Source organism: Saccostrea cucullata, unplaced genomic scaffold (assembly GCF_032062105.1).
Source record: "Saccostrea cucullata isolate Sc308-1 unplaced genomic scaffold, CSIRO_AGI_Scuc_v1 ctg8268, whole genome shotgun sequence".
NCBI classification, from domain to species: Eukaryota; Metazoa; Mollusca; class Bivalvia; order Ostreida; family Ostreidae; genus Saccostrea; species Saccostrea cuccullata.
This window is the reverse complement of record NW_026926688.1, coordinates 1-12,974: the sequence shown is the minus strand read 5'-3', so window position 1 is coordinate 12,974 and position 12,974 is coordinate 1. Positions and strand designations below refer to the sequence as shown.

At 31.6% G+C, this 12,974-nt stretch overlaps 1 protein-coding gene across 1 annotated transcript; it reads left to right on the top strand.

The window, feature by feature from the left end:
• Window positions 1–238: 238 nt before the first annotated feature.
• Window positions 239–11,205, top strand: LOC134272412 (uncharacterized; the record flags this gene model as incomplete). Its single annotated transcript, XM_062754643.1, has 9 exons — window positions 239–289; window positions 793–1,008; window positions 5,459–5,569; window positions 5,770–5,797; window positions 5,908–5,940; window positions 6,095–6,160; window positions 9,986–10,128; window positions 10,275–10,334; window positions 11,158–11,205. Coding segments are annotated over exons 2-9 (670 nt in total), but the record flags the coding sequence as incomplete, so codon positions are not given.
• Between the last annotated feature and the right edge of the window lie 1,769 nt (window positions 11,206–12,974).

Below are 12,974 nucleotides of genomic sequence, written 5' to 3'. Positions count from 1 at the left end.
GTGTTTTTTCTTCTTGCTTTTTCTTTCTCTCCTTTTCGTAGTTTACACATACACTTAAGGAACCCTAAGCAATACGTACACACCAAAGAGCTCTACTTGTAGAGCAGTTTTATGCCATTAGAGTTATCTGCCCTTATAATTAAATAGGATATAAAAAATGAAGTGTTACCCATGTTTTTTTTTTTTTTTTTTTTTAAACGTAGTCATTCTTGTTATGGCGATATCGGCGCACCTTACATATCTTTTTTTAAAGTTTCTGGAAAAGCCGACCACACAGATTCTTCTAAGGGTATGAAAAGTTTAATTTATTATATCAAAAAGAATTGAAAATCAAGAAATTCATTTAAAAATAAGGTTTTATCAAGCTGATAAAATAATTATTGATTTGGAGTATTCTTACACTTAAGAAAATTACTTTCGGTTTTGAATTGCCTTGTTTTTGAAAAGAAAAGATATTATCGAATTCAGGTTTTATCATATTTGTATATTTATTTTTAGCAAATTTCGCTTTTTTGTAAATCAGTGTACATGAAATGCAATAAAAATTTAAAGCATAAAGAAATTACTTGGTGGTTAATGTTTTTGACCAAATAAAAGAAACGAGAGATAGAAAATGATACATACAATATTTAGGCACAAGTTCTTTCATTTTAAAATTCATGTTTTAAATCTGACAATTTTTCTTCATTATTGTAATCTATGTTCTTAAAAATATCTGGAAAACAAAATATTATAATTATAAACATAGGTTTTTATAACTTTCCGCTCATAATTTGTGCATATTTTTAATAGATCACCCGTGCGATTTCAAATGCTCCTGTCAAAATATGGCAGGTGATTTGTGTCTAAAAGCATTTTGCCTTGAATGCCTACTTATTTGTGTGAGCGCATACTGCCGGAGCAGTGACCAAAGCGAAAAATGTGTCATTCCTAAAGAATTCATTTGTGTACCAGATGAATGTGGAAATCCAACGTACGTTTGTGAAGACCCATTTCCAGTTGAACCAGGTAATATAAAATTACTGCCCAGTGAAAATGAAATGTTTTACAAATGTATGTTGTCTGTTAGCTCTTTTAGCTTTAGGACTGTGGCAGTATGCTGTACATGTACATAAATTTCCATATTCAAAATTAAGCACAAATACTAAGTATGGAGTCGGCGTATATATGAATTAGAGCTGTACACATACCGGTACATCTTTGTGACTTCTAAACAGGAAATTCTTCAAAATTATAGCTCAGTTTTGAATATTTTTGATATTCTCAACAACTAGAATGCATTTGAGTTACCATATCTATATTGGTTTCAAAAACTTTACAATTTCTTTTAAAAAGAAAGATACATAGCGAACATCAATAAATGTTTTATCAGGCCTCTTTTTTACTCCCCGATAAAAAATCAACAGTAGTACAGGGGAAACTTCAGGAGCACTGTGCAACAATATATTAGAGAAATGGTGTAATGGATACTAAAAAAAACTTCTGGAAAATTTGAAATCACAAAATTTTTCCAAAATCGACAACATAGAAACGTACGACTTTTCAACTTACTTTATTTACAAAAATTCCTCATGATAAATAAAAGTTCGGGCTTTTTTTATATTATTGACAGCTGCATTTTAAAACAAAATGAAACTCGTAAATAATCTAACCTTGTCAATCATGTCATTTGCAAATTTACCCTGTTGCAAAAACATTCTGATTGTACACAGAAGTACAGTACTCCAAATTAATATTTAAAGAGATGCTTGAGTTTCATATCGACATTATCTATGTGGTTTTTGGAGACCAGGTCTTCCAACCAACGATTCGAATTCCCATGAATACTTATTTTTGTATTCATGTGATTTAGAATTTGTCCAAAAATCTCAAACGTGAAAAGAAGAAAACATGGAAGGATATGTAGAGAACGAACAGTATTCAATATCAAAGTCAATAAAACAATACAAAACAGGAGCAGAGCAAACACGGACCTCCGAAACATCAGAGGTGGGATCAGGTGCCATGGAGGAGTGATCGGGAAATAACGGAAAAAAATCCGTCGACAATTCAATGTATAAATAATGAACTAACAGTTAGTATGAAAAACGTAAGTCGGCATTTGACTGAACGATAAATTGTATTTGCTGACAAGGTCGTTGTATCAACCATAGAACTTACGAAATTATGACTTTAAACGAGACTGCTGATATTCTTGTTTCATCAACTTGCTTGTCAATAATCTACCTTGTTTTAGAAATTGTTCATACCAAGAGCATGCTCTTGTGTATCGATATACACTCCGTATGCAGGTGATGAAGGTATATTGCTGCATAAGTAAGGGAAGTTGACGATAGAAAAGTTAAAGTCATCACGTTTATCATATAGCGTTGTTGTTAGAATACCATTAACGTCCCTTTGAAGTAAATTATACAAGTATGAAACAGATGTGTCAGACTCTGTGGTATTTCTTATCTCAAGCTCACCAGGATATATCGTATCGACGTAGGAATGGAAATTGCCATTGTTAATTGACAATACGTCGTCGATATACACATGTATCAAATGTCGAGTTGAAGGCCACAGCAAGTGTTTTCTTTTCATGTATAAGATTTTGCACAAATTCTGCTTCATGTGGATATAAAAATAGGTCTGCTAATAACGGAGTGCAATTGGTACCAATGGGAATTCCAACAGATTGTTGGAGGACCTGATCTCCAAAAACCACATAGATATTGTCAATCAGAAACTCAAGCATCTTTTTTATATCAACTTTAGAGTACTTGTGTGTGCAATCAGAATGTGATTTAACAAAATAATTTTGCAAATGACCAATGACGAGGTAAGTAAATTTACGAGGTCCATTTTTATTGGGAAAAAAACAGCTGTCAATGATATCAAAAAGCCTGGAATTTTAATTTATCGTGGGGAATGGTTGTGTATAAATTTGAAAAATCATTTGTTGTGGCCATCAACTGGACATTTAAATACATCGACGATGTATTGTCAATGAACAATGGCTATTTTCGTTCTTATGTCGATACGATATATCCCGGTGAGTTTGAAATAAAAGATACCACATAGTTTGACATCTGTTCATATTTAGATATTTTACTTTAAAAAGTTGTTAATTGTTATCTAATAACCAAGCTCTGTGATGAACGTGAAAGCTTTAAAGCAATATGAGCTGCATTTTTGGAAACTTTATTTTGCTGTAAAAATGTGTTATTATGATAAAGAATGGGTGGACTTAACTGGCCAGAAAAAATGCCGTAAATTTAAGTTTCATAAAATGTCCTTTTTTTTCTATCATATAAGCCCCCGAAATCTTAACCGTGTATTCACGGTACGGATGTGAAATTAAAACGCTCTTTTCTGGTTAAACTAAATAAATATTGAAGGCTTGGTGCCTGAAGATTTCTTGAATATCAATAGATAATCAGGGTCACGCGTTTTTCTTTGTCTGAATACATAGTCAGCGCATGTTTGTCGGCTGTTCTTACGAAAACTATAGTTGTATATTGAACAAAATAATGTCACATTAAAAGGAGAAGTGCCGACAAACGTGCGCTCATACCTACTTTAACAAAAAACATGTTCAAAACAAATTTCTCGCTTCCATTGTTATGACTGCGATTGCCCTGTTAAATATCATAATTCATCACGTGATGTCTATCTGCGAGTGTACTCGTGAAAGCAGTTACATTGTATTCTTCTACCTGACCTCGTTGTAAATCATGTCTTTGAGCGTGTGTGGTTGCCGTTTTCAGAATTTAGCAAATTAAATTTAGTTTAAATTGTGCGTGTCATCACACTTTTTAAATAATTACTTTGACATCGCCGTAATTTGCTAAAAACGTATTCGAATTTTTGGAGAGAGAGGGGATAGAGAGAGAGAGATGTCAACAATGACGCCGATCGTTAGCCCGCCTCCTATAAATATTGATTACCGTATAAGTGGAAGTTTTAGCGAGACGCAAATTTAGTGATTTATCCATAAAAACTGGTAGTATATTTTTAGCGAGATGTTATTTCAGCGATTTCAAAACGCACATTTAAGGAGCTATTATAAATAAAACGCAATTAATTTTAAGCGATTTTCAATTTTAGCGATCTCGGCACCCTCTCTAATAGTGCCAAAATTAAATCCTCGCTAAAAATTCTACTTATACGGTATGTGATTTAAAAACGACTCCGGGTACATGTCAAATTCCGGAAGACGACACTTATGTATCGTTGCTTCAATTTTGATACATGGCAACTGGGCATTGATTTTGCACAAATGTTCCACCCAATATAACCAAGTATACGTCGCTCTTTCCATTGCTTGTAATACACTTTGGATTCACTTCATTTACAGCTTCGTAGAGGAGTCGCAAAAAGATCCAAAATAGGGCTTTAAGTCCACCCATTCTTTTTATGTAACTTAAACCTTTATGACTTAAAATAAAGCAGAAGGAAGACTTCTTTATACAAACCAATACCCCCGGTATACAGTTTTATATAAGAAATCATTATTGTACAAGACGACAGTTAATCAACGTTATTTTTTCTATCATTAAAATAGTTATTTACAATTTTGCAACAAATTCCGACATTAAAGTTGCTGCTCATATTGCTTTAACTTTTCAATCTTCAATTTTCCTTAAGAATGCAGCAATATACCTTCATCACCAGTATGCGGGTATATATTTCTCTCTTGATTCGACACTCACGAGCATGTTCTGCGTTTAAACAATTTCTAAAACGAGGTTTATTATTGACAAACTAGTTCCTGGAACAAGAATATCAGTAGTTTAAAATCATTATTTCGTAAGCTCTGTGGTCGATACAAATACCTTGTCAACAAATACAACTTATCATTCAGTCAAATGCTGACTTACGTTTTTTATATTGTTAGGCCATTATATACACACGGATTTATCGACGGATTTTCTCGTTATTTCCCGATCATACAAGAAACACACGGCGGATGTGACATTTCGGCAGAGGAATGCTCACTCCTCCATGGCATTTGATACCGACTCTGATGTTTTTGATGTCCGTGTTTCCTTAATTTCAATTTTATATCGTTTAATAGACTTTTGGGCCTGAATACTGTTTTTATCTCCATATATCTTTAATTGTCCAGAATATAGTATTATGAAAAAACGTAAATAGTCCCTTGGAACTATATGACAGTTGTGTCATTAACGTTATTTCTTAAATTTACTTACGTTTTTAATTGCATTATATACATTATGTATAAGTTATTAAGGATTTTTATTTTCTACAAAATATTTGTAAACTAGAACTGATCACAAGAAAGTTGATTACATAGTCTATTATTATATATTTTCCATTAAAAATTTTAGTATGTCACAAGTAAATGGTGACTTACAGAAAGTAAAAATCGGTTTTGATATATTTTCAAAATAACCCATAGGGGTTGTTGTAGTAATATTTCTTTAACTATACGAAGAAAAATCATTCTTAACAGGGAAATGTCCATATTTTAACAAGAAGCTTCAGAGAATGGACGTCACAGAGTGCACTGCAGAACAAGCGTGTCCCAGTGAACCTTACCTAGCATCAGCTCTCGTTCAGAAAAGTATTTCTTTGATTGATTGATTTCTTATTTATTTGTTTGTTTATTTTTTTATTTATTTATTTATTTATAGATTTATTAAATTATCTATTTATTTATTTCTTCGCGTAATTAATATATTATTCAGTAATCTACATATTTATTAATTATTATTTATTTATTTTATTAATTTATAAATTCCTTATTAAGCACTTTTTTTATAGGCGAAGATTGTCTGGCAAATCCCAAAAGGTTAGTTTCTGTTATTAAAAAAGGATTATGCGATATTCATGATTATTTTTTCTTTATAATTAGAATACAAATTTTTGTGCATTAATTTCCTGTAACTTTTTAAATTTCAGGACAAATCGCTGTTTTGACCAAAATTCGAAAAGGTAAAGTGGATGGAAAGGTTTCAGAATCTATTTGAAGAATAGAAGACAGACGATAGTATCAAAAATAGAATTTCAGTTATGTTTGAAAGAAGGCTAGCAAAGTAAATATATATATTATTTCCTTTTTAAACCACTAAATTTTGTTCTATTTTAGCACAACAGAAATGAATACAAGGCTTCAATCCACGAAACAGCACCAAACAAGCTCTATCGAACACCTGTATGTTTGATTTCTGACAACTAAGATAACGAGTATTATTAGTTTAGTTCAAAGCTTTTCTCTAACAAGTGAGATTTATCTCAAGCGGTCCAATTTATACTCGGTTTCTTTAAACAGTAAAAATTGAGATATTTCTTTCTCTTAACATAAGTGTTCTATCCCATTCTGTATAGAAGAGAGATACGTCGTACATACTGAATACATTCTCAAGCCTATATTTAGAATATGTTTATTTCATCTACATTCTGTCTATTATGAAAGAAATTGTAACTTTTGGTTGTTACAGATTTGTTTTTCCAAATATTATTGCATTAAACTCTTTTGAATTGCCAAAAAATCTATTTGAAAAAAAAACATACACTTGTACTTTTATTTTCCTTATTTTGACACATTTTCTTGACTTTTTACTGAATTTAAATCACACATTTTCTTTCAAGAGATGTTTAAGTGTACAACGTATATGGAGAGAACGATCATAGGCAGTTATGCCTGCTGTTCAATCCATTTCTATGTATAAATATATTTTAAACTAAGTGTACAACGTATATTATGAGAGGGGTCTCATATACATGTACTAAATAGTACTAAATTTAATTCTATGAAGGAAAAATATAACGTTTAATAAAATGTCAAAGTTTATTATAAAATGTAATTACTGAGATAAATGAATATTGTCGACATGGTGACTCTTTTTTTTTTCTTTTACTCACAAAAGGCCCTTCACCAGCCTGCATCCATATAGCTCTTTTTCCAAATCAAGAGTGTATGATGCAACTATTTTTTTTTATTCCTTACATTGATTATAGAAGTATAGACATAATCATTTAATAAATAAATTATCATATTTTCAAATAGGTAAATGTTGGCAAGTGTCATTATAAAGAACACCTTTTGTATTTAGAGAAATTTCAGCTTCCAAAAACATGCATACAATGTACGTGTATGGTATCATTTAAGCATTGAATTCATATTTTGGGATGTTTTCGGTCCTTCAACACACCTGGCCGTGCCAAAAACGCGTGGTATGATAATTTGACGGACGGCCAGGTTTTTCATAGGACCGAAGACATCCCAAAATATAGATTCAATGCTTATATTGACATTCTCGAATTTTTCATCTCCATAATTGTTTATTTCGGTTCGAAGACGGTACTGTTTGAGCGTTATTGTGCCCTAAAAATTTATTGTTCTTAAAAAGTTATGAAATTGGCTTTAACAATAGTCGAGTAGATGAATATGATAAATCATAAAAGAATATGGCATGATGAAGAGCCTTTTTTGAAATATGACGTCATTAATTTGGTACATTTTTAAGTTAAATGCAGAAATGCTTCAAAATGACTGGTTTTCCTGCTTATTTTCCTTTAGAAAATAGTGTCTACCACCGTCGCCCGCTTTAATTTTTGGATATATTGTGCATACAACTATGAAAAATCCCAGATCTCAAAATCTTTCCGGGCGACGGTGGCAGAGTATGTTTTCTGAAAGAAAATTCCACTAAAAATTGATGTCTTCTGCAACTTTTAAAGAAAATACGGGAAAATGCACAGGTTAATGACGTCACAATTAGCATTTAGGAGGTCATATGAGAAAAACCATTTGTGTATTCTTACTGCCGAGAATTCCTATGATTCAGAAAGAATGAATTTTAATTTCTTATATCACTTTCATATTTTAGAAAAATATAGGGCTTAATTTGTATTGAAACTGTACCTTCTTTCTTTAGCGCCCTTTAAAACTAGTGTGCTTTATAGACGTAAGAGCCGTTTATGACGTTTGTGATGTCGCAAATTTAAATTACGCAAACGAACATTGCGAGGAAAAAAGTGACAAAGAACTTTATTTTAAACACACGTTTGTTGTATTTTTACGTTAATTAAACAGGGTTATTTTTTAAATCAAATTTTGTCAAAACAATGTACATTTTTGTTCTAAAGTAGTAAAAATGCATGTATTTCTTATTTTTTATAGCGCGCGGTGACAAGGTTTCGCGTGTGTTATTTACTAGGGGGGCGACTGGGATTTTATTTTTAAAAACTAAAATAGCGAAAATCTCTATTTTTATACCAAATACAACTTACATTGACTTCAGAGTATATGCCAAGTTTAGGGAAAATCTACCGTTTATATTAAGAAATGATTATATTTTTTAAAGTGCCAAATTTTCGCACTTTAAAGCAAATTATACAAATACTACTTTGGTTTTTCCCTCAAACTATAAATATGCATGGTAATACTATATTGTACATTATATGTAAGAAACACAAAAATCTATCGTCTTGTTTCCAGAGGGGACATTTCAGAATGTTATATATATGTACCAAATAATAACGAATTTTCCTGTATTTATAGACTGTACCACGAAATATGAAGGATATTGAATTTATACAAAAAAAATTTTAAAAAAATGAAAGAGACATTCTCAAATTTCTATGTTTTAAATTTCATGAGCATAAATTTATTACCTTTTCTTTAATAACATTTTATTACCCCCTTCTGAGATTTGCCTTTATCATTACGTCAAAAACACACTTTTACGACGTCAATCTACCTATCAGTTGAAAAAATCGTTTTCAAAATCAGTTTTATAAAATTTTGATTACATTTTTCAGCCTATAATTTCTTAATTCTATAAATTTTTATTAATTAAGTGAAAAAATTGCTTTAAAACAGTAAATTATTAACTTTATTTTACTATGATGCCCGAAATATTGCGCAGTGTAAACCCCAGTATCCCCTTTGAACATTGAATTCATATTCTTGGATGTCCTATGACACACCTGGCCGTGCCGACAAATTGAATTCCGCGCGTTAGCGCGGTATGATAATTTGTCGGCACGGCCAGGTGTGTTATCGGACCGAAGACATCCCAAAATATAAATTCAATGCTTATATTTACATTCTCTACATTTTCATCTCCATAATTGTTTATTTCGATAATGTTTAATGTGAATTTAGTGCCCTTCAAAACTGGTGTGCTTTATAGACGTAAGAGCCGTTTGTGACGTTGCAAAGTTAAATAACGCAAACGAATATTGCGAGGAAAAAGGTGACAAATTAATTTTGAACGCTTATTTGTTGTATTTTTACGTTAATTTGAAAGGGTTAATTTTTTTTTTTTAAATCAAATTTTGTCAAAACACTTTACATTTTGGTGTTCCTACACAATTGAAAATGCACATAGTTCCTACTGTGTATTCTAACGCGCGGTGACAAGGTTTCGCGTGTGTTACAGAAATTGGAAGGTCGTGGATTTCTAACGGATTTTGTAAAGCAAATTACACTGAATGTCAATATATTTAAGTTGTGATAAGGCTACTATAACTTTATGTAGAACACATTAATAGTTGAACATGCTGAACGTTATTAGAATATTACAGCATTATATTTACATCAACTGAATATTTTCTCCTTTATTTCTTAAGATAACCCATTGCGTTAATCACTGCATGAACTACATTAGACATGTCGCCTGTACAGATTTCTTGATCAATGGCTGTTCCATCAATGGAACGTATAAAGACGTTCGCATCATTAATACAATAATTAATCTTTGTAATCCTACTTTAAATGATTATTTAAACAGATATAAATATAAACAATAAAATGCATTTCTTTGTTTGTTATTACTGGAATTAAAGGACGCAGCTATTGCAGAAAAAATTTACATAACCCGCTTACGCGGGTTATGTATTTTTTTCTGCAACAGCTGCTTCCGTTAATTCCAGTAATAACAAACAAAGAAAGCATTTTATTGTTTAAGTAAACTGAAACTTATTAACAGATATAAAACTGACAATTTTTTTACTTTTGTCTCTTGAACAGACCACGAGACAGTGGCGGATCAGGAGCAGCAATAGGGGTGGTGGTGGTTCTACTGATCCTTGTGGCTATATTGGTGATGCTAGTGGTGTTTTACAGGAGAAACATATGTGGTGTCAGGAAAACAATAGAGCCATTGGTTGATAGTATGTATTTTAAGGGTACAAAAACAATTTACTGAAAGCAGTGCAAATATCATTAATGGAATTATCCAGTTTTGCAATTGAACTTTAAAATTAAATAAGACGAGAAATTAAGATACAAATTAATTAAATTTTTTCACACTTTATAGATATCAGAAACCATCTTCAAACCAACAGAGAAAGTGAAATAATACCTTCTGATAGAAATGGTAAGTTAAGACATATGTTCTAGTAAAAATCATGTTTATCACCTCGAACAAGGAGAATTTATATAAAAAAAATGTTTATTGATCAAATAAAATGTACAAATATATTTTCAGGATATTAAAACAAATGCATGTATTATCAATATGCATGTTCTAGTTAGAGGATATTCTTTGCTTTTTTGAGGATATGGAATTTTTTTTAGAGTAGGACAAGATTATGCTAATACATGTATTAATGAGAACAACGCAAACTTATATTGTATAACAAAAATTCCTGCCTCATGAGTTAAATAAATTCCATATTGCACTACAAAACTTTCTGTTTTATTATGCTTTCCTTGATTGTATTATTTGTATCTGTCTTTTAATAACATAATGTCGTAGGCTGAGACGTCGTAATTGAGTAGGCAAGACATTTTAGCCTAGCTAATGATTGGAAGATTGAAAACATTGTAAACAAAGACATCAACAATGTGTTTGGGGAAAGTTTTGCAATTTTAGTCTGTCAGTATGGTTTATTTACTCTTATCACAGGTCAGGAATATTTTGTTCTAAATAGGAATGAAAATTGAGATTAGCTGCACTTCTGATAGTCTGCCCTTCCATGACAGAGTATCACTTTCACATCCTTTAACACCGTACAGTCACTGTGGTACTGCAGTCTTTTGTCAATTCCAAATGCTTTATTTTATCGTAGCAGAAAAAGAGGTCTTATGCGCTAGGGTAAAAACACTTAGATACCAACAGGAAAATTTTATTAAATTTCATTTATTTATTAACTATTTATTCATTAACTATAAATCAAGACTGCATGTTTTTTTTAAAGATGAGGAGGCAGGAGAAGCAGTTGAGACTGAAAAGCCTTTACTTACAGGTAAATACGTATCTATCCTAAAGTCGAAGACGTTTAACGAATGTTTTTCATGATTAAAAACAAGATGTGTTTGTGAAACACTGTGCGCCCGGCGGCAACAAAGTTAGCATATAGGTCTTAGTCAAGGTCACAAGCTTAAGGTTATTGACCTTGGTGTCATTTGAAAGAACTTGATTAGTGGAGTATGCACACCAAATATGAAGTTTTTATGTTTTGTGGTTCAAAAGTTATGGCGAAGGTTAAAGTTTGCAGGAAAAAAGATATTTTCAGAACAGCTGCCACAGTGAAGGTCACAAGGTCATTGACCTTGGTGTCATTTGAAAGAGCTTAATTAGTGAAGTATGCATACGAAATATGAAGTCTCTATCTTTTATGGTTCAAAAGTTCTAGCGAAGGTTAAAGTTTGCAGACAAACAAACAAACAGATAGACAGGACAACAACAATATACGCCCCGGATCTATCGATTCGGGCGCATAAAAAAGATTTAAATGTACAATTATAACACTCAGTGGATTTTTAGATACTCCGTTAAAATAGTGAGTGTGTTTCTCTAAGATATTTTTATACAATTTTATCATTTGCTACTTTGTCAATTTATCTCACAATCTCAACTTGACTGAAAGTATTTATAGATGAAGCAGAATTTGTGTTTTCAAATACAGGGACACATTTTTTTTTCAAAATGAGTTGAAAAGAGAAAACTATGAAGTATTCATTTTAAAAATTGAGGCTTTGCAAGTGCTGCTCTTTAATAAAATGTACAAGTATTTTTCAAACTGTTTGCACATTTCCTTGTTTTGCAAAATGTTTGACTTCTTGAGACTAATATTATTTACATCTTTAATGCATTAGTTGAATACTGTTTACCCCGTCATCTGTACATTTTTTCACTGGAAATTCAACCATTTAGTTTTGGTCCCTTTTAGCTCACCTTAGCTGATAGCTCAAGATAGCTTTTCTGATCACACGGTGTTTGTTTTCCGTTCATCCGTCCGTCTGTAAACTTTTCACGTTTTTTTTTATATCTTATGGACAATAGATCCAATTTTAACCAAAGTTGGTATAAAATATCTTTAGTTGAAGGGGAATTGTTAAAACGAAATCCCACCCATCACCCGCCTCCCCATACAAGGGGAAATATTCAAAAGAAGGTAAAAATAGGGTTTGCCATTTATTTAAAAAAACACGAAAAAAGAGTCTTCTTCCCGAGAAACACTGCGCCGGAAAGCTGAAACTTATGCGCAATTTTACTCAGGTATTGGAAATTCTAAATTCTTCCATCATTGTCCCGGGAGTAAGTTGGGACCATACAAGGGAATCAAAGTTTTATTTTTAGGAAAAGCCTTAAAAACTCTTATCTTCTCAAGAGCCAATGGGCCAGAGAAGCTGAAATGTATGTGGAAGCAACCTGGGATGGTGTAAATCATGAAATAACGCACCGTCTCAAAAATTTATTCAGTAACAGATATAAAATTTTCTTTTGTGAATATAAAGAACATTTTTAGCCTTAATGTTTAAATGTCAGTTTATCATAGTTAAGCATTTATAAATGTAAATGACCAATTTTTTTATTTAAATCTTTAACTGTCTTAATGATCATGTGGATTAGTTATTTAACACATTGATATAAACAAGACGAAGACTTCATTCCTAGATTTATACTCAGGTCTACATGTAATCTTATCAAATAAAATTGCTAATCTTTTTATGCACTTAAATTCTTACAGGTAATGAAGCTCCAGTGAATGGCTTAGAAAAACAGAAACAA